Source organism: Gouania willdenowi, chromosome 11 (assembly GCF_900634775.1).
Source record: "Gouania willdenowi chromosome 11, fGouWil2.1, whole genome shotgun sequence".
NCBI classification, from domain to species: domain Eukaryota; kingdom Metazoa; phylum Chordata; class Actinopteri; order Blenniiformes; family Gobiesocidae; genus Gouania; species Gouania willdenowi.
The window spans coordinates 18,048,606-18,070,482 of record NC_041054.1 but is presented as its reverse complement, the minus strand read 5'-3'; the positions used below and the strand labels follow the sequence as shown (position 1 = coordinate 18,070,482).

The following is a 21,877-nucleotide window of genomic DNA, read 5'->3' as shown; positions in this document are numbered from 1 at the left end:
TAGAGCTGTCAATTATGGCCAAATGAGTTTAAAGTGACTCACATCAGGCCCAATAAGTGAGACTTGAGAGCTTTGCTAGTATATCAGTGTGAGCGCAGCTTCTCAGATGCCCCTCCCCCCTCTGCGGTCTAAACTATCTTCCTCTTTCTCCGTCATGCGTTTGCGGTCCATGTCTGCTTGGCTGTGTGCGCAGCGATTGGCTTTGGCCGCACACGTGACTCTAGCTCGCCACTGTGAGGAGCTGTGCAGTGAAATAGATATAGATGGTGCGCTAGCGCCCTCCCTCACACTGAGGTCAAAAGCTGAATCATTTTCACTTCTGGGCAGTTTCAGGTCGAACCCATACCGTGCCGGGGAGATATTGGCTACACGCACGCAGACCTTTCTTGCTTTTATTAGTAGAAGTGAAATTAATGATTTAGAAATGTACTCAAAAAAGTACAAGTACCCATAAAAGCTAATCAATTACAGTAACTTGAGTACTTGTAATCCATTGCTTTCACCTCTGCCCATCCAACACTTGCGCTCCACCATTCGACCCAACAACACTGTCTGTGGTCACACTGACATCTTATTTACTATGTCAGGACCTCATGTTTTTGCTCCCAGTCATGTGTTCATGCCAGTCCCCCCCCAACCCCCCCGTGGCTCCGACACCTGCCAGCGTGTGCTGCCTCAACAGGAACTGCAACACGACTCAACAATGGTTAACTGTAGGTCAAAGCATGACTCTCCTAATGCATGCGAGCCTGAACTGCATGAGCTCTTGTGTTGCAGGCATTTGTGAATGCTGATTTGCAAGCGCGTAGGTCTTTTAGTGTTCTTGTCGTGGATGGCCTATGTCAGCGTGCCTGCTGAGCACATCACTGAGACACGACGCCATCTGCAGCCAAGCCGGGAGTCAGGAAGCCCACATAGGTGCACACATGGCTTGGCATCGTGTGCCAGCCCAGTCACCACCCATTCATTCACATGCTGTTTTACAGATATCTAAAATTAACATTTCGACATGCAGTTCAACAATTGAATTGGACATTTTTTTTTACATCTAAAATTGAATTCAGACTAGTTATAAAAATGAATTTATGTATCTCAAATAGAATTGTTACTATTATCTATATGTGTCATGTTTTGAATTTATTAGATTGTGTATTAGTTATATTTTTGTTTGTTTTTTTAAATATGTCATCTTCTGTTGCTGTTTTTGTCTCTGTAAATTAAAAAAAGTAATTACATTTTTACTATTTCAGATATTTTTGGGATATATGAAATTGCTTTCTTACTAGTTACAATGCTACTCTGACATATGATTATTTTTGAGGAGTCAGAATGAAATTGATATACCTGTAATGTAAGAACAACTTCAGATATGAAATGGACATTTACATTAGTTAGAACTACATTTGTTGATGTCTATGACCATTTCTACTGGTAAAATTGAAATTGTTGATATCAAGAATTGACATTTTGACTAGTGGGGATAGAATTGGAGATGTCACTAATTACAACTACAATTAGTCAAAATTAGTTTGATTTTTAAGAAATCTACAATCACATTTAAGATATTTGTAATCTAGCAACAACTTTATGGCATGTTCACACCAAATGCATCAAAAGCGTCAACAGCATCAGGTTTACATAGACAATATATGGTGGACGCACTTCTTGGAGCATTGAGAGTTCTCGCTGCACGTCTCGAGCCTCCTGTGAGGCGCATTTGAAGCTTTATGCCTGACGGACGCCGTGCGTTTTGAGATTTCAAGCTTTTCACGTGCGTCCCACGCCTCCAACGCGGCCGACGCTAGAGTTGTGATTGTTTAACTTTTGGTGCATATGGTGGCGCATCGACCAATCAGGAGCAGTCCCCAACCGTGATGTGTTCAGAATAATGAAAATAAAACACTAACCAGAGACAGATGGACAGGCGCTCTTCTGCTGGAATAGAGCGCCTGAAGTTGGTGTCTTGGTAGGAGATGCGAGCGCCGATGCGGGTCAGCAGGTCGTCAAACTGGGCACAGGAGAGACGGAAGTAGCGATGAAAGTGACTCTCGTCCGAGCGCAGCTCTGGTGAATCCAGAAACGGTGCCAAGGCGCTCTTCAATGACGTTGTCTGGCTTTATTTATCAAATAATGCCAAGCCACTCTCTCGATAATGTAGAGCTGATGAACGGGAGTCGGAGGCGGCGTGTTCAACAAGGAACTTCATTAGCTATAGCCTTCTAAGTCACACCATAACACATCTGTCCGGAAACACTGCCTTCTCAACACACTAATGTTCCCCACCACTTCACAGTCACTGGGTGAATTATGAACGTAACTGATTGCCACAGTATCATCCATTGTATGAACATAGAGAAGCCCCTCCCCTCAACGCGCTCTCTTCCCAACTTGTTTGGACACACGTCTTCGATACTGGTGACAAGCGTCTGATTCACTGAGCACAAGCGTCCAACTAAGGGCGTGAGGCACGATTTTTTGACGCCCGAAAGACGTTTGGTGTGAACGCAGCATTAGATATTAAAAATTGACATTACCACTACCACCACATTTTCTACAATGACAATTGTTGAAATTTGAATTGTTGATATAAACAATTGAGATTGTGACTATAGTCAGAATAGAATTGGAACTGCAACTTGTCAAAATTAGATTAAGTTAGATATTTACAATTAAAATTAGCCCTCCCGATTAAATGTAAAAATGGCTTTCCATATGTTTTTGTCCTGCACATTTATATGGAGTGGAGTAATGATATTTTAAGGTAACAGCCAATGCAGTGATTTATTTTTAATTTTTTTTCCCCATCTCCCCCCTAATCTAATTTTAAAATTGCAGTTGGGACGCAAACTTGGCATCCTTGTCCTCCACTGCTGAGCCCACTTAGGCTCTTCTATTCTGCTTAGAAATCATATCTTATGAGTGCCCAAGGGTGTTATTAGCCAACTATTCAGTATAAAAAAACACACTAACAAGTTTTAGTAACCGGCAATTTCCCTTTTATGAATAATTGAGGTTTACCAGGAAAGTGTGAAAGTCAACCTGCACACCTGAGTGCACCTTCATAATGCATTAGTGTATTGGTAATGTCATTTCAATTATAGATCCTGCGTATATATGTGGCCAAAGCGGAGCTGGGATTGTATTTTGGTGACAGGGAAACCATTGGTTGCAATATTTAACAATCAGGACTCAAGAGAGTAGATAGTCAGTGCGATGGGACCCATCATTTACTTTTTATTTTCATTATACTTTTGCTTTCATGTACTGTATGTCCCACAGAAGCAGGGCAGGGCTGTAAACTGTATTTTAGTTCAGCCTTAGATGTACTTACATCTGCAGTTCAGCACAGGGTGAAAAACATTTCCACATTACCACAGTAAAAAATAAATAAATAAATAGATAAATAATTAAAAAAAAAATTGAAATCAAATTAGAATCCAGATATTTGGTCCACAAATCAATTCAAATCCCGATTGGAAAAAAAAAAACGAAACAAAAATAAAGTCAAATAAAAATTTTGGGATGTAATGATGCACTTAACTACTTTCAATTTGAATATATATAGATCATATTGTGGAAAAAAACAGATTAGTCAAAATACAGATTGTTTTTCTCTTTATTTGAATTGTTAATAATTTGTTTGTTTAACTGATATACTTTCTTCTTATAGCCTTCTTACAAACTGTTTGGACTGTTTGAACTCATAAACCAAAATAAACTGCACATTTCTTCCTTTATCACCATGCAAAGTTAAACAAAAACATATACTGTATGTTTTTTAAAACGTATAAAATAAAAATGTAAGAATTCCTTACATCCCTACTATCAACCCAATGTAATGTTTCATGCGAAGGCATAATGACGAGCAATAAAAGCATTCTCCAGTGTTTGCCAATATTTTTTGTGGATATATTGAATTATATGTAATTGTAGAGCAAAATGTAAAATGGGATCCAAAGATCTAGATTGCCCTCCCACCCCCATATATTGTTACCATGACATCCAAGGAAATCAAAGTAGCGGTTTCCACTTCATTGAAAACCATGACACTCTGAGTGACAGCACAGAAATATGAACCTTTCAACCGAGGAAAGGAAGTCTGACATCTACAATTGAGTGAATGAAAAAGTGATTGTGTGTCGGCACACCTCACATTAGGAAGTGTTGAACATTTCTTTGGTTTCACATGTTTATATTGTGCCACAGCGCCTGCATCGACCACAGAATGCGGCGTGAGAAAGGCAGTTATGATTCAGGGACTTTCCTTTGACTGTGAAGGACCAGATTTGTATTGAATATCAATGCACAGCCCTCTTTGTATTTTCTCCGTGCGTTCCACTTCCTGTCGCACCCACAGCAAAAAAAAAATCACCTGTCACCGCTCACGCCATCTCACCCCCCCCATGCCTCTTTCCCTCTCCCATCCCATGCGCGTCACCTGTCATCCTCTTTACACGCTTCTCGTCTCAAGTTCACACCTCAAATGTTTCTGTTCTTCCAGGCATTTTCTCTGCCTCTTTCTCTCGAGGCGGTTGCCGCGGTGACATGTGGGACGGATGATAGACAGGGACCCACTGCTTATGATTTCTTACCTTCTTTTAAAACTCCAAAAATAACTAAGTTACCAAGAAATGAAGTAAACATTTACCCAAGTAATCTTTGGTAAATCTAATCTCTCCGGCAGATATGTCAAAAAGACGTTCACTTCTGGAAGAAATCATGAAAATATGTACATGGCCTTTGGGGATGCTGAATCCATTTGTAATGGGATTCCACTCAAAATCAAGAAGTCCAAGATGGCCACCATCCGTATTGCCAATTTTGATATTTTGTTATACCTTTAGTTCTATTTGACAAAGAAGCATGATCTCAGTGGTCAATTAATTAAATAATATATCTTAAAATGCTGTAAATTGTGTTCAGAACAAGATCCAAGATGGCTGCCATCGATATTGCAAATTTCAATTTTACCATAGTGTTGGTTCTGTTTGATGTAGAAACATGGTCTTTGTGGGCTGAAAACCTCTAATTCACCACTGAGATCATGCTTCTCTGTCAAAAAGAACAAACTTTAAGACAGGAAATCCAAATTGGCAATACGGATGGTGGTCATCTTGGGTTTCTTGATTTTGAATGGGAACCATTGTTTTGCTAGCTTGAATCCCATGAAAGATGGATTCAGCATACTCAAAAATTCCCATATACAAATGTTCTTGCTTTCTTCCAGAACCGAACATCTTAGCCTATTATTGCTACATATCTGCAATCACTATATTAGTGATTATTTTTGAAACTTTGATGTGTTGATTTGGCAGATATCACACGCTGTATCATTGAAGACTACAATGAACATTTGAACCTAAATTAGAAGAAACCAATGCAAAATTACCGGATGTCTCATTAATTCATTGTCCCTTAAAGCCATTCCAAGAAGGGACTTGTGCTTTGATGAACGGTAATTTGAATTTTTAAGACTTTAATAACACCTCTCCATTGCATGATGTTGCATCATATATTCGCCCTCGACTGTAAAAGCACTGTGGGGCCATTTGGAAGCTATATGTCAGCTGTGTTTTGGGCCTGTGGCTAACATTGCAGGCTAAGGGAACATTATGGCGTAATGCATTGCACATTTACATCTTCTGGAGTTAGAGAGCCATGCTTTGAGGCAAGAGGATAATGTGTGACTAAAATGACAGTGATAAATATACAATTTTATTTCTTTCAAATTTCCAGGAAGTCTCTAGCAAACCTCATTTCATGAAAATTCTGACAAAGTATGATACCATTTAGGAGCTTTTTTAATAGGATTCATTGCAGTTTTCAGTATTCTTCAATAAATGTTCTACATAAATGGGTTCTGTACCTTATTGGATGTTCATATTGACTGTTTAAAACTCTACCTGGCTCTGACCTACATAAAACTACAGTACAGTAGGTTCATAGGTTGACTTGACTGTTTCTCTATTTACTTTTTTTTGTAATCACATTCCTTTTTTTTTCTTTTTTTCTTCGTTGCCTTCAGCGGATGATGGATGTGGTGGGACACTGCGGGGCCAGAGTGGAGTGATCACCACCCCTAATTACCCAGCAGAGTATAACAACCATGCTGACTGCACTTGGACTGTGCTGGCCGAGCCTGGAGACACCATCGCCTTGGTTTTCTCCGACTTTCAGCTGGAAGATGACTACGACCTGCTGGAGGTCAGCGGCACTGAGGGCTCTTCACAGTGGTAAGTGGAAATTGAACAAGAAACAAAGTATAAAGACTGAAGGGAAGGTTGGTTGATTGTTCTTGAATGATGATTAGCATTAGCATTAGGCTTTTGTTGTGTACTTGAAATACTTCTAGTTGGTACTTTAAACAGTAACTAAACCCCAAAACCCAACTTTTCCGCTGAAAACGAACATTTCAGTATGAAGTAGTGCTGTTGATTAATCCTCGTCTAACTCTTGACATTTTTGTACTTAAATTTGCCATATTTTGTTGTAAAATGTAATATAGGCTGCCATCTATGGGTTGAAACCGTATTTTGCCATTGCCTGAGAATGGTGGATTATAATATTTTGGTGGCCTCTTACATCACAAACAACTACTGTTGGCCACGCCCCCTCTTATAAATACTAGCCACTGCCAACTCTACAATCTTTGGCGAGGAGTTCGCATTGAAAGAATTGGGAATAGAGAAGTAAAGTTAATATAAGAAAATAATAAACTTAATTTTTCATTGGAGATTTTAATGTCACAGCATTGGTATAGGGAATAAACAGTAAAGGGCAAGACTTCAAAACTACTGTAATAATATTACAGTAGCAGGGGTGGACTGGGACAAAAATACATTATCAGCAAACACCATGGAGAAGCCGTTATTTAGTCAGTGATGCTCAACTTGTGGCTCTTTATGTCTTAATTTTACTTATTACCCCAAAAAATCTTCAGAGAGAAACTTTTGAACCCTTTTTACCCTTTGCAACTTCCTGTGTCCCATTTTGGCCCTTTTCAAAAATTTCTGACACTTTTTTAGACTTTCTCTTCCTTTTGCCAATAAGTATCGCTTTTATACTATTTTTTGTCCATTTTTGCACATTCTTTTGGACAGTTATCCAACTTTTGTCCTAATTTTCTTAGCCACTTTTCATTCAAATAAACTAACTTTTGCCGGAAATTTTTCGCTGCATTTTGCCTCTTTTTGTTCCACATTTTTGCCCTTTTTCACTATTGTTTGCCACCTTTTTACCTTTTTACATTATTGTTTGCCACATTTTGCCCATTTAATCTACCCTTTGACATTACATACCACCATGGTTTCTCTTTATTTGTCCATTTTTTGGCCACTCTTGACTACTTTTGGCCCATTTTAGCCACTTTTCACTCTTTTCTTGCAACGTTTTTACCACTTTTGGACCATTTTTGGCCACCTGTTACCATGTCTGCCTCCACTCAACAAAAAAAAAAAAAAAAAAAAAACCTTGGGGACAGGACACTTGCCCACTTTGGGCGGTAGGCCAGATAGCCAGTCCACCCCTGTACAGTAGTAATAATTTAGTGGGTAGTTAGTATAGCATGGCCAGCATAGATTGTTCTGTCAATATTTTATAGTATAGAGTGGGAGCCCTGCCCATGATCAAGGCATTTTTTTTAAATTTCCAGCCTACATCAGCCTAAAACTCGGGGTTCAGTTGCTCTTTAAATTCATTGATATCATAAATCAATCTTTTTATCAAATATGTTCTGTCACACTTTCTCCACGACTATTTTTAAGTCTAAGTAATGGTGTCCTACTCTTTTATGTTCCTTCATCTAGCCAACCCTCCACACTCAGACACACGCACGTACACAGCACACGTTAATGATGAAGAGGTAGAACATCCTGTCGTCTGCGTGGTTCTCTCACCATCTGTGGCAGCTCCTCCTCTCTCTGACAACTCTCTCAGCTCAGGAAGTAATTACTGAGCGCCATTATCACCCACAGCCTTAAAGTGTTGCCTTACCCACACTCACACAAACACAACAGCGTCTATATGGGCACAATAGGTCAAGCACGTATTAGTAATCACACCTTTCGCAACACTGTTGTGTATATTTGCATCGGCTTTTTGTGATGTCGTGAAAACAAATGTTGTTTTATTTTTATACAGAAATATAATACATATGGCTTGATTACAGATGGATCATTTTAAACAGTTATATACCAGAAAAGAAATGAGCACTTTGCATTCAGAGCTGGTGCATTTCTAAGTAGTGGTTTAGAAATTTGTGTTTATTTTGAATGTCATTCAATCACACCTACATAAGAGCACAACAAATAGCAAATTACTAGCTTGTTCATGTTATTTGTTGGATTTTTTTTCTTAATTTTAGATTTTGATAGTGCTTCGATATGACTATTGTTGTAATATGCGCTATATGAATAAAATTTAGTTTAATTGAAGTTATAAGTGTGGGCTCCAGGTTCGGGGTCAGTTATAGTTTAAATTGCGCAATTGATATTTAATTACAGTTGTGACAAGTGGTGAAAATCTGTTGCTGTTGTAATCATAATTGAATTGTAATTGAGTTCAGATAATTAACTGTAATTGTAACCGGCATGGAAATTTACATAGAATTTATCATTTACAATTTAATTAAACCCAAATCTGTGGAACCATGTTCCAGTTATTTGGCTTACACATACATAATATGTTATACAATTATATGAATATGTTTCAGATCAAAGTTTCTATTGAGGATCATTTTTCCATTCAAAAATATAATTAAATATAAATGTTATTACCAATATTTTCATGGATAACTAAGCCTAACATGGTCACCAACTGATGGAAAACAAATTGAATGATAATTAATATTTTACAGCTGATTTAAGACATGGGTTAAAATTGAGCCATTATCATCAAAGATGCTAACAGAAAGCTAACACAAGAGAGAGGTTAAGTTCTATGTGGTTATTTATTTTAGGCTCAGGAATTGTGATTAATTAATTAGTTATTGAGAACTTAATTGTAATTGCATTTCAGGGGGAAATATTCATTTTAATTTTAATTGTAATTGGAAAAAAAGTATTTGTTTAAAATAAGGCACAAAAAATCACTGATTAATGATTTGATAACGAAAAAAAAAAAAAAAAAATTGACTATGAAAGCATTTGCAGTCTTTGTGATGCAAGGTGTTTTTTTAAAAAAATATGTCACAACTTTACATTCAAGATATGAAAATCCTTCCATATCCCTCAATGGGTTTTTTTCTTTACATTCCTGCGCATTATCAGCTTTCTCACCGAGCGTTCAATTTGAGCTTCTATCATGTGGTGTGAATAAATCTATATTCTTTGTCACCTTTGTGGAGATTGTTACTGCTGCAGTGCTCCCGCAGTGTGACACTGTCTGGGGGGAAAAAAAAAACAAAAAACAAAACAAAGAAAACTGGAGACTTGAAGGAGAAAGAATGCCTATTGGCAAGAAACACTCGGCACGAGTCACAGTTGATCATGCACATTTCAGAGAATAGACGACGCAGCGAACAAAGGACACGATGCAGACATGCTAGCTTGCCTCCATTGCTGAAGTTTGTTCTGGTTATGCTGGCTGAAATTTTCCTCGCACGCCCATGGTTTCTCAAAAGTTTGAGCGTTCTCTAGAGTCTAAACGCAACAGTTTTTTGGGGGCGAGGTTTGAAGGCTTGTATTGATTGATGCCTGTCGGACAGGTTTAGTGCTTCGGCCAGACAAGCCAACGCTTCTCTGATCGATCCACCGTGACAAACAAAAACAGGTCAAGCTTGTATGTTCTCCATTCCCCTTGTCATGTTTGTTTGCTTTGATAAGAGAAAAGGGTCAGAAGATCTCAAATAACACCATTGATCTTTCATTAAATGGAGCCTTAAATAGTCAGTCTGATTTTTGACTGAATGCATTTGAACAGTCATTCGGTGCCCAAGGCAAGAGTGCACTTTGCCGCCTCCTCTTTTTTAAAGTCTAAATCAACACATTATTATTTATTTTGAATATCAAGACAAAACAATGCAATTATGCAACACAACAAACCATTGAAAAAAATAAATAGAATAATACACTATAAAACAGTATAACACAACTACAAGTATAGTGCAAATGTCCTGAGGGAACAACAACAACAATGGTGAAAAATCCAAAAGCAATGCAAAACGGTGCAATCAAAAGTTAAAATACCATTATATATTACTATAGGAAATTTCTGCTTTACTGTTTTACTGGTCAGTAATAGATTGTCTGTGGTCTTTGGAGAGAGCAGACGTCTTTTCATTCGCTCCGATAACACGACCTTGGCTACAGTTGGCTACAGCTGAACAGCCTGAAAAATTGGGCCCAAGACTGAAGGAAAATGGTGAAAAAACCGCAGGGAGGCCCTTCAGAACCCAATTCGGGTTTGGAAGAGGTCAAGGAGATGATACGCGAGGGTCTACGAAACCTATCTGCCGAGATAAAGTCGTTGGAAAAGATGCTGGAAAACTCACTGAAAAACCTACAAAGCGAAGCAAAGGTACTGAAAGAAAAGAATGAAAGAAATGCGGAGGGGTAAAATTGTTGAACGCCAGGGTTGAACAGCTGGAACAAAAGGAAAGAGAGAAAGATGTCATCATCACAGGCCTAAAGATAAAACCCAGGAGTTACGCGAGTGACGAAGAAACAAAATCGATTGAACAACAGGTCATTGACTACCTGGAGTCGAAGGACATTGTCCTGAACCCTGACAACATCAACTCCTGCCATCTCCTGCCAAAGAAAAATGATGACAGAGCTGTAAAAATAACCTTCACGAATATGAAATTCAAAGGAGAACTACTGAAGCAAGGAAATAAACTGAAGGGAACGAAGGTGTACATCAATGAAAACCTGACGAAACAAAATGCAAGCATTGCATGGAAGGCACGTCAAAAAAAAAAAAAGGAGGAAAAATTGTGAGGACGTGGACAAGAAACTGCAGGATTTATATCACGCCACTGGGAGAAGAGAACGGAAAACCAATCCTCATCAAAACGATGGAAGACTTGGGAAAATACGAAGGATCCACCTAAACAACAACATTACTGATGGTAATCATGGATATGGACCCAGATCTATATAAACACTGGAAACAAAACTCAGACTGTGATTATTTTACGGAGACTGAATTAAATGTGGAACCCAAGAGTAAAAAAGGTCTGTCATTTATTTATTTCAATTGCTAGGTGGTGGGGTGATTAAGGATTACATTAAATTTGAATTCAAAGTGTTTATTGTCATATGTGCAGTTAGAAACACGTTTTCCTGTACAATGAAATTACTACCTTGCTTATGAACTAAGATATAATAATGTGTTTATACAAGTTAAATCTAACAGTGGAAAATACAACACTGCCAATAGAACTAACAACAGCTGGATTAACCTTGATGTAGAGACAAAACAAGCTGCAAACTTGTGTGTCCAAAAGAGACATTCCCGAGTGGTGTTATTATGGATGAAAAGGGAAAAACCTTCCAAACACCTTCGAAAAAGGAAATATTCTTGAACTGGAGGAATGCTAACAACGTCTGGCAGGGAACAAGGCCAATACGAACAACGATAGAGAGGAGGAGGAATAAAAACAAGACAACACTGACTACAGATGAGAATACACAAAAAAGGACTGTTCAGAACAACTCAAGAATGTTTGACCAGAGAGACATGTAAACCTATGTAAATTTGCGATGGTAATACAGGGGACGGGATCCAGATAAGCAAACTGCTTCTCTCGTCTCCTTTTTCGGCATGTGCAAAAAAAAAAAAAAAAAAAATGTAAAAAAAAAAAAAAAGTGAATGTAACCATGTCGGAAATAAACTGAATAAATAAAAAAATAAATAGATATCTTGAAACCAAAGAACACAATGTGCAAACAACGCAATGTAATTATGTAGAATAGATCAATAATTACTACATATGCAAAAATGGCAATGTAATGAGGGAGGTAAAATAAAATAGCATAAATATGGGCAGAAGATCAGCAGGTATAGTAACAGATTATTTAATGTAAGAGAAAACATGTATAGTCAATGTAATGAGTGTGTTTCAAATGTGATTAATTTATCTATTTTTTTGGGGGTGCAATTGGGCACCCCTCGAGATGATGGTGCCCTAGGCGGCCGACTGGGTTGCCTGGCAGCAAGGCCGGCCCTGCATTTAAAACATTGAGTAATTATGCTGCGTTTACAACGGTTTGTGCGACCAGATTACATTCAAAGTCAATGGATAGACGCATCCCAGAGGTGAAATCTTTCCTGTGCGGCGGTGCAGACCGATCCGTGCGTCAAGAGCTTTTGCCGTGCGAACGCACTCACGGTTTTTTGTCATATTCACTCGAGTTGTAAACATTGAACACCTGCGACTGTTTCGCATGACAAAAGCCAATCAGAGTCTTTGCTGACGATGACGTCAGGCCGTCAACACGGACACCGGTCTGTTCACCCATTCAACCATGGAGTAGAAGCTGTGTGTGACCACCTGGAGCTGTATGACATAGCCTTTATACCCGGGACCGGACTAGGAAGGATTTGGCGTGGAGGAGAATCAGCGAGGAGGTGGTAGTAGCACTGAGCTAGGATAGCATTAGCCGCTAATCACACCAGCTTTTTTCACTGGTGGTTTATGTTTATGAGAGGAGAAAAAGGAGCACAGCTCCTCACTTCAGCAGGCAGTGAAACTCACTGAGTTGTTTGTGTCGCTTGTGGGCGGGGCTTCGCTTCAATCGTGCATATGAATGGGGACATTTTTTGATCCTGCAAAACCTGCGGAACGTTTCGTGAACGCAGCGTAACACTTTTTGGAGGATTACTTTATTAAAATGCAGCAGAAAAAAGACTGCAAGGCTATTAAAAAGCGGTGTTCTAAACAAAGATGCTGTATCAGTTCCACCATCACTCAACAGAACCCCAGCGAGAATTGTTCAGTGCGTCTCACCCAGGGGAGCACATTACTCCTGCATTACACAGTTTGCATCCACAGTGGCTTTATTTCCCATCACTCTTCACTTTGAGCAAATGTAAACACCTCCTCACTGATTTCCAAATCTGCATTCACTTAATTTGTCACTAAGTGGCTCTCACTGTTATGTAACGTGTAATTTTTCGGTGTGCTCAGTTGTTTTGCAAAGGACTTCTTCCATCTACCAGTCGTGCTCATTCACTTTAGATGTTGAATGAAAGGAAAAACACTATTAATGGATTTCAAGGAAGAAACCATGGAGAAATTTGCGCTTTTTCACTGAAAAGCACTGATCAACACTACAATTCACATTCCCACTTTGACAGAAAAATATTTGAAAAATATGTAATAAACAAAATCCTATTTTATATTTAATCTGCCCGGGGGCCAATTCTGGCCATATACATCATTCAATTTGAATCAATTTGTAAATTACCAAATATTTCATTTGTTAATATTGAGTTCTTATAAACTATTATTTATAAAGAACATTATTTTTACTGGCCAACCAAGATTATTTCAAGAAAAGATCAAATGTTCCTATCATATCCACTTGTACAATAATCGATTTGCTTCAAACTCCTACTTGTCACTATTTACAAATTTCTATCTATTTTAGAGCTTTTCACATAATTAACAAATTTCCTAGGGACCTGAAAGACATGTCAACTTTATGTGTATTTAAGAAATGCTTTAAAATCATATTCTTGCCAATCTTAAGTTTATTATTAATTATTTGTTGGTGTAGTTGTTGGTGAAATTTGTCTTGATGTACCTTTTTATGTAATGTTTCTGTATATTTTTAATTATCTTTATTTTTTTCTGTTTTTACATGTCTTTTTTTATGGACCACCGTGGTTAATGGGGATCCAATCAACAAATTCTCTTCAAAATTCCTTTAAATTCATGACAAATTGGTCACAAAATTTAGTGCACAATGATGTTAAAATAATTTTTTGCTATATTTTTTTTTATCCATAACCTCTCATGTTAGTGTGTTTGGAACCATGCAAACAAGAAAGAGTGTTTATTTACACCTGAATGCAAATGTGTTGCATGCCTGCTGAATGCTGTTAACCACAGGGATGACACATTTCACTTTCATGCTCCCTCAGTAGGGCTCCACAGGGGCATATGTCACATCAAGCTTTCCGCTTTACCTTAGGCTCCATCCTCACACATACAGAGTATTTCCAAAATAACCTCACTTTGAGTGTTCTCTACAAACATTATGCAAAGAGAAAAAAATAAATAAACAAAATAGAAGCAGATAAACAATTGCATGTAAACAGTGCTTAAAGCTGCAGTAGGTATTTTTGTTTTGTTTTATTTGGTCAAAGATCCATAATCATCTTATTATATTGTATTGCATATTGTGATGCAAAGTGTTCTGAGTGGACAGTGAATCTCTGCCCCTTCTCCTGGCCCTGTAAATGAGCTTTAGAAATACAGGAGTGTGACGCTGGACTTCAGCCAATCAGAGATCTTTCTACCAACAGGGCGATCCCGTGAGCTGTTTTAAGCATTGCTATTGGCTGCTGGAGCTGCTCGTCAAAAGTCTATGCGCGTTCCCGATCTGAGGGTAGTGAAAGTCCCATGGCATGTCTTCCAGCTGAAGTCTCTGTTGTGGCTTATGGCACAGCGGTTACTCGGCAAATCAAAAGGAAAAAGGAAAACCGAGGTGGAGAAGTGACAAATTAAAGTCACAAACGCGTTCAGGAGTCAGTGAGAGATTGTGATAACAGATGGAATAATCAACTAATTAAAAATGATCTAAGGTGGAAAGAACAGACCCAATACATCTGCAGTTTGGAGTCTGCCTGCTCTGATCAGCTGGTCTCGGCTGCTTGTGTTTGAGGAGCGACTGTGAGCGGCTCTTAATGTCCTCACAACAGTCAGTGAAACGTGCTTTCATGTCTCCAATAGCACAAGATAAAGTCCCGACATATGTGACTACTCTTTATGGAGAAAACAGTTGCAAAGAGTTCCACAGTGTGCACGCAACAGTTTCGTTCAGGAGGGGAGGGGGGAGCGTGGAGGGCCTCACCATTCTACACACCGCAGCTTTAATGTTAAAATCATGAGGTCTCAGAATAAATGCCGGATGTTGGTCCAGCACTAAAAGAGAGACAAATATGTCACGGAATACATTCTTTAAAGCGCCTTTTGCTATCTAAATGGGTCAATAATATCACGTGAACACAAACAGCCAATTACCCTAAATGTTTAATAAATGAATGATGAATCAGCATTAATAGAAGCATGGACAATCGGCTGTTACGGAGCGCATCGTCTCTCACTCTCTGAGTGACAGCTGTAAAATCTGCAATGTTTCAGCACCAAGGACGTAAAATCACCACTAATTTAGCCACTCATCACAAAGGTCGCTAAACTTTCAGAACACAAGAACCCACAAATACAAAATATTTACAAACTTTTACACTATAACTCCACTAATGAATCAGCAGCACAGCAGAAAATGAAAATAAAATGTGTGCTTACCTTTCATTTGTCAAAACAGCCATGGAGAACTTTTTATCCTCGAAACTTTTTTCCACATTTCACAGCTGAGGTTTGCCTTGTCTTTCAAGAGCAAAGAGTAGCAGTTCATCCAGCTGTCCTTCTCTTCTCTTCTCTCTGTCCCTGAGTCTTCCTCGTGTCCCTGTATAGTTCCACTCCACAGAAACAAGTTTGTTCTTCTGAACCTCAGGCTTAGCTTCACTTATTGGCTTAAAACAGCTTTTTTTTTAAATCCAACTGCTTTTTTTTTTCTTCTAGCCATTATCTACCATCTTCTAAGCTGACAGAAACTATTACTTTAGACATTGCTTGGACGTTGCTTGACTGTTCTCTCTCACTTGCACTCAGTTTTTACCTTCAGTTTTGTGTTCACAATGACATTTCCAGTGATTTCAACTCAATAAAAGACACAGTTGTCCAAATATAATACTTCAAAATGTAATCAAAACACCTAAAAGCAAATGAGGTGCTGGGGAAAAAAAAAGGGTTCCAATCAAATAAGTGCCGGTCAAAATCTGGGAGGTGTCGGATCCTGCTTGCACAATAAGTGCAATAGGAAATTGTCACAGAGGAACTTCCCATAGCATTTGATGGTATTATTGTCAATTATGTCATGGTGTTGTCAGAAATGGAGGTTTGCTGAAGGTGGCGTTTATTTAAGAGTAGGAAAATATCAAATGTATAAAGAAGCATATCTGCAAACCTATAAAGAAGTAAAAAAAAATGTAGTGCATGGCAGTCGTTACTGATAGGCTGTTCATCTAAAAGGTTGCAATGTTTAGTATATGAATACGGCTTTTTAGCAGCATGTTGGATTTTTACACACATGTTTTAAAAGGCTATACTGACAAATGTTTGAGTGTCTGTGGAGAACATTTTGATCCACCTCGCGTCCTGTGGCCTGTTTCTCTAAACACAGAATATTACTATAATATTCTATGTTTAGAGAAACAAAAAACATTTGGCTTTGGAGCTTTACCCGTAAATGATGGCTGCTTTAGCACAGTCTAGGCTTTAATTCACCTTTTTTCTTTCTTCATGTTCCTCTATCTTTTTTTTTTTATTGTATCTGGCTCCTGTAAAGATTCCATAAAGTAGGAGATAAAAATTTGTAGGGTGACTATATTTTTACTTTCAAAAAAGAGGACACTTGGGCTGACTTCTACATACTTAAAGTACTCTGTTTTCCCAAATATACCATGTAACGGCAAAATACAATGCAGTAGATAAATACATTTTTGTGCATAATGTTTGAAAATTCATTTATCTCTTTATAAAAGACTCAATGACTCAAATAAATCACCTTTATCATCTCATAATCTCATGGATACCAATTCTTAAAATCGCTCAATCACTGAAACAATGAGAACGTTCAGAAACTGCTGGAATTTCTCAGATTTTAGCATGGTTTCGGTCTTTTAAATTAATGGTCAGGGTCCCTGGGAAACCCAGACTTTTTCATGAGTTTTTAAAATCCGGCCCTTTGGTCCAGACAACACGTGAAAAGAGGGTAAAACCGGAGATATGGTCACCCTATCATTGTGACCTGATTTTCTTACGGTGTGCAGTAGTCCCTCGCTATATCGCGGTTCACCTTTCACTGCCTCTGTGTTTTGTGGATTTTTTCACAGTGCAATTTTTGGATGCATTTTTTACAGCGTATGAACGCGCATTGTGTTCTGCGTCCTGATTGGCTAATGCTGCGTTCACCCACCAGTGACGCATCCAACTCGGTGAGTTACACTGCCTGGAGTTGTGCTCCTTTTTCTCCTCATAAACATAAACCACCAGTGAAAAAAGCCGGTGTGATTAGCAGCTAATGCTATCTTAGCTCAGTGCTACAGAGATAACTTTTACCTGCTACTACCACCTCCTCACTGATTCTCCTCCACATCTAGTCCTTCCTATTTTGGTCCCGGTTATAAAGGCCGTGTCATACAGCTCCAGGTGGTCACACACAGCTTCTACTCCATGGCTGAATGGGTGAACAGACCAGTGTCCATGTTGACGGCCTGACATTAACATCAACAAAGACTGAATGCGTTTGGCATCAGTGTCTGATCGCTAGCAGTGTGACTCTGAAGTGCTGTATGTTTGAAGACAGGTTTATGTTTTAAAATCTACGAAGGTTTGAACTTTGAGAGTGTTTATACACTTTTCTCAGACAGGAATGAACATTTCTCTCTTGTTTAAAGTGTGTGGTGAGGGGTTTTTCGGCCTTAAAACATGTAAAATAATTGTAAAAAAGTAAAGTTCACTACTTTGCGGATTTCGCCTATTGCGGGTTTCTTTTTAGAACGTAACCCTTGCGATAAACGATGGACTACTGTACCTATATTTAAAGTTTCAATTGTATCAAACTTACATGTCAATGCAAATAAATTGAAGTGAACTCTTAACGCTGTTAATTCAATATTATTTTGGAAATTTTATGCAAAGCTCAAAGTTTTATCAAGCCTCACTAACTGGTTGACTGGTGCTTTTCTCCAACGTGTGTACATAAGTGATTCACTTATCTACATCAGCACCATTAACAACAAAGGCAGCTTTTGTAGAGAGAAACACATTTATCTTTTTAGATGAGGGTTGCAGTTAAACTCTGATGGGGATCAAAGCATTAAAGAAGAAAAAGACAGTCCTGTATCATACTGTGAGTTCATTTTTGTCTCACTGTCACATCATCACGTCCAGTGATTAATCCCAATCCTGTTGTACCTCTTTTACTACATCCTCCTCTTACCTTCTTTCACTTTTGACATTCAGTGACTTTACTGAATACTCCTACTTTTCTACCTTCTGGTATTCCTTAACCTTTAGATGATTTTTAGGCATGCTTATAATAAATAATTTCAAGTTCTAAAATAGGAAAGGGCAAACTTGGTCATTACTTAAAATTGAAGGGTTTGGAATGTCTTTCCATTTATTTTATATCGATTTGCTCATGAAGAACCTCTAATCTGTCTTGCATATGAAAGAGTGAATGGTCAAAAATTATCATTAAACACCATAAACATGGAAGGTTAGATCACTTGTCTTAATATATAAAATTACATTTAGTTTAAGGTGCACAACGACAGACAAGCAAGACACAAGCAAATAAAGAAAGCCTGGTTAAAGACATTTAAGAGAATTGTTTTCAAAATAAGAGGCACATAATTTAGAAAAGGATATTACATTTGAGGAATTGACCTATTTTTGTTAAACTTTTATGAAATGCTACTATCCAGATTCCCCCACCAGATGGTACGAGATAATAAGACATAATAGAGTTTAGTGTTGTGTGTTTGTGGGTTCTGCTATTCTGGGATTTATTTGTTAAATGTGTTTGTACAAATGGTTTCCAGTTCAAATAGATCAAACCTGAAGAGGCTTTTAATAGCTTTCTGTTAGCATCTCTTATGATAACGGGTTCAAAATCATCTGTAAAACACACTAAAAACTAAAATCTATCATCTAATTTATTTCCTATCTATTGGTTACCTTGTTAGGCTTCCTAATCAATGAAAATATACATTATCATTTACATTTGTTTTAAATGGTAAAATGTGGGAAAGCTTGATATGAAACATATTTAACTACATACAGTATGTGTAGAACTGTACATAGAACTGTAACATTGACATGTTTTTTATAGAATTTCCATGAAAATTACAAAGTCAATTATCAAAATTCAATTACAATATAATTACAATTACAACAAAAGAACCGACAGGTAATGGGAAATGTTGATCTGAAACATATTTATATAATTGTATATTATGATATATGTATGTGTGAGCCATAGCATTGTAACATCATTCCACGGATTTTAATTTTAATTTTATTTCGGCAAAACAGAACAAACAGCACTCAATTTACATAATACTTGGGTTTAATTAAATTGTAATTGACAAATTCTATATAATTCCCACGCCAAGTACAAAGTCGATTATCTGAACTCAATTAAAATTATATTACGATTGCAACATGTTTTTTTTTTGTTTTTTTATTACATTACAACATATTTTTTAAGTTACAATAATGCCATAATTGTAATTATAATTGACCCCCACCCTGCTGTAAGGTGTTGATGATGTTCAGTAGCAGGTTTTAGTTTTGTCATTTCAAGAAAGAACCTCATTACTCATTTTATCTGCAAACATGTGTCACTAGATGTTCTATTGGCTCAACCCTGATCCTACAAGTCAGTAATTACTTCTTTTTTCCCCTTTTTTTTATTTGCCTGATTTTTCTTCTACAATAATTCCTCCTTGTTTTATGCCGTTACTGAACTCCTCCTCCTAATCAAGCTAACAAACAAGAAAAGAAAAGAAACACTGAATGGTAGAAGGTTCCTTTCCGTGTTTGTAATCATCGTTTTATATACGTGTATGTGTGTGTGTGTATATACTGTGCACAATTGCCAGTAAAATCAATGACACGTCAGCTCAAGGAGAAGACAAACTTCAGTTTGATGGCTTGAATACAATAGCTCTACAAACAAGCTGATACGGTGCACTCAAGAATAAGAGCTCACTTTCCACTCTCTCCACTATTTGCTGCGTTAGAAGACCACATTGCACCTTTAAAATCAGATGTGCACACTTTTCTGACCGGTGTGTGCCCAGTAATCGGGGGGAGTGATGTGAAGTTTGAGAGAATGAGAGAGGGCAGTCGCAGCGGGAGTACAGGGCCAGTGGCTACAGATTTAAAAATTAAAAAAAGAATACGAAATATTCAATTCAACTTTTTTTGTATAGCGCAATTTACCACAGTCATCTCAATGCGCTCATCAAAATATAAAATTCATAATAAGAGAATAGAATATAATGCTTTTATTGTCATTATACACAAGATACAACAACATTAAAAGACAACTCTCGTGGTGCGAGTTACAAAGAAAGCGTTATCTTAATTTTGTTGTACCTTGTGTATAATGACAATAAAAGCATCATTTTCTATTTTTTCTCTTTTTTATTTTTTTTTGAATGTTCCATTCAGAATGACATTTATTATTCCCACAATGGCCACGGTTACATGATGTTTTTTAATTTTAAATCAGTTATTCGGAAATAAATAATTTTGAATTATAGTGTTCTGCTTCGCGTTTACATGGAAATAGTAATTCCCAAATTGATTTTTACATGGAAAACCGGTTTATTCAGCTTTATTCAATTCAGTTTTAGGTCTGGGGAGTGGGAAGGCTCTGAACGGAGAGGGGGAGAACGTGACGGAACACGTCTATTGGGAAAAATACACAACACACCATTTTTTGTTGGCTATAACACAGAAGAACACACATGAGAACTGTTTTCACCTTTATTTTGATTATAGTTTTGAAGCAGGAACAAATCACTGGTAAATAAATCCCAGGAAATAAATCCCCGTAAAACTCCGGCAAACAATAACCAGGAATAAATATTTGCTCCGGGTGTATCACCAGTCCGATGAAGCCATTCCGTTTACTGATCTATGTGTGTGTAATAAGTCCATGTGTCCGTGTGAATGTGCACATGTTTATGCCTCCGTCCATCCACTCTTTTCATTATATCCATGTCTTTTAAAACTCTTAAGTAGTGTAGGCTCTAGTCCGGGCCGCCGCCATCTTGGATCATGTTGTCACCATTGCGTCATCGGCGCAAGTCACGCAAGCGCAGAACGACCAGAATTACCTTAAAGTGGAATTATGCAAGTGTTAACAAGAAAGAGGAACGATTTAATTCGGAATTAAAATTGGACTAAACCAGCCACCTAATTCGGATTTAAATTTAATTCGGAACGAAATTAGCATTAGGAATTAAGTGTTTACATGGTCAGTTAAATATAATGAGGAATTCACTTTTTTTCTGCTTAAAAGAGGAATTAAAGCTCCCACGTAAAGGTGGCCAATGGTGAGCTGCGCTAAGAAGCTCCGATGGGGGTGTTCAGTACGTTGATCGCAGAGGCTTTGAGTGTTGATCGCACTTGTGGGCTGTGAGATTTTCTCAATGACTAACAACAGCAAAGATCTCACGTAACATTAATGGAACCTTTAGTAACGATTCACCTCGAGGTGGCGCTAGTGCGTCAGTCTGATTATTTGCAACCTCCAAAAACCAGAAGAAAACCCTTTGCCAGCAAAGCATGAACTAAAACAGCATCTTCACACTGAACATGTTACTGTGTGTTTGTGGGGAAGCCAGTGAAGTTTGTCTGAATTGAAAAAAAAGTGGCTACCAATACTGAAACACTGTGACACTGACTGGCACCACTAAACATGGTTTGTTAGCCAGACGCAGAGCGCCGTGCTACGCATCGATACGGTTCATTAAGTCGTATGACACCCCGCGTGCTCGCCTGCATCATAGCCCAGTAATAAGTCACAATTCTGCTAACCGTAATCTGTCATATCATGTCCATCAACCA

General features: G+C 37.9%; 1 protein-coding gene across 1 annotated transcript in view; it reads left to right on the top strand.

The window, feature by feature from the left end:
* The window catches only part of csmd2 (CUB and Sushi multiple domains 2), a 340,353-nt gene that overhangs the window by 103,947 nt on the left and 214,529 nt on the right, over positions 1-21,877 (top strand). The window contains exon 5 of the mRNA XM_028460920.1: positions 6,026-6,233. Coding sequence (XP_028316721.1) covers positions 6,026-6,233 — 208 coding nt within the window. The remainder of the gene's footprint in view (positions 1-6,025; positions 6,234-21,877) is intronic.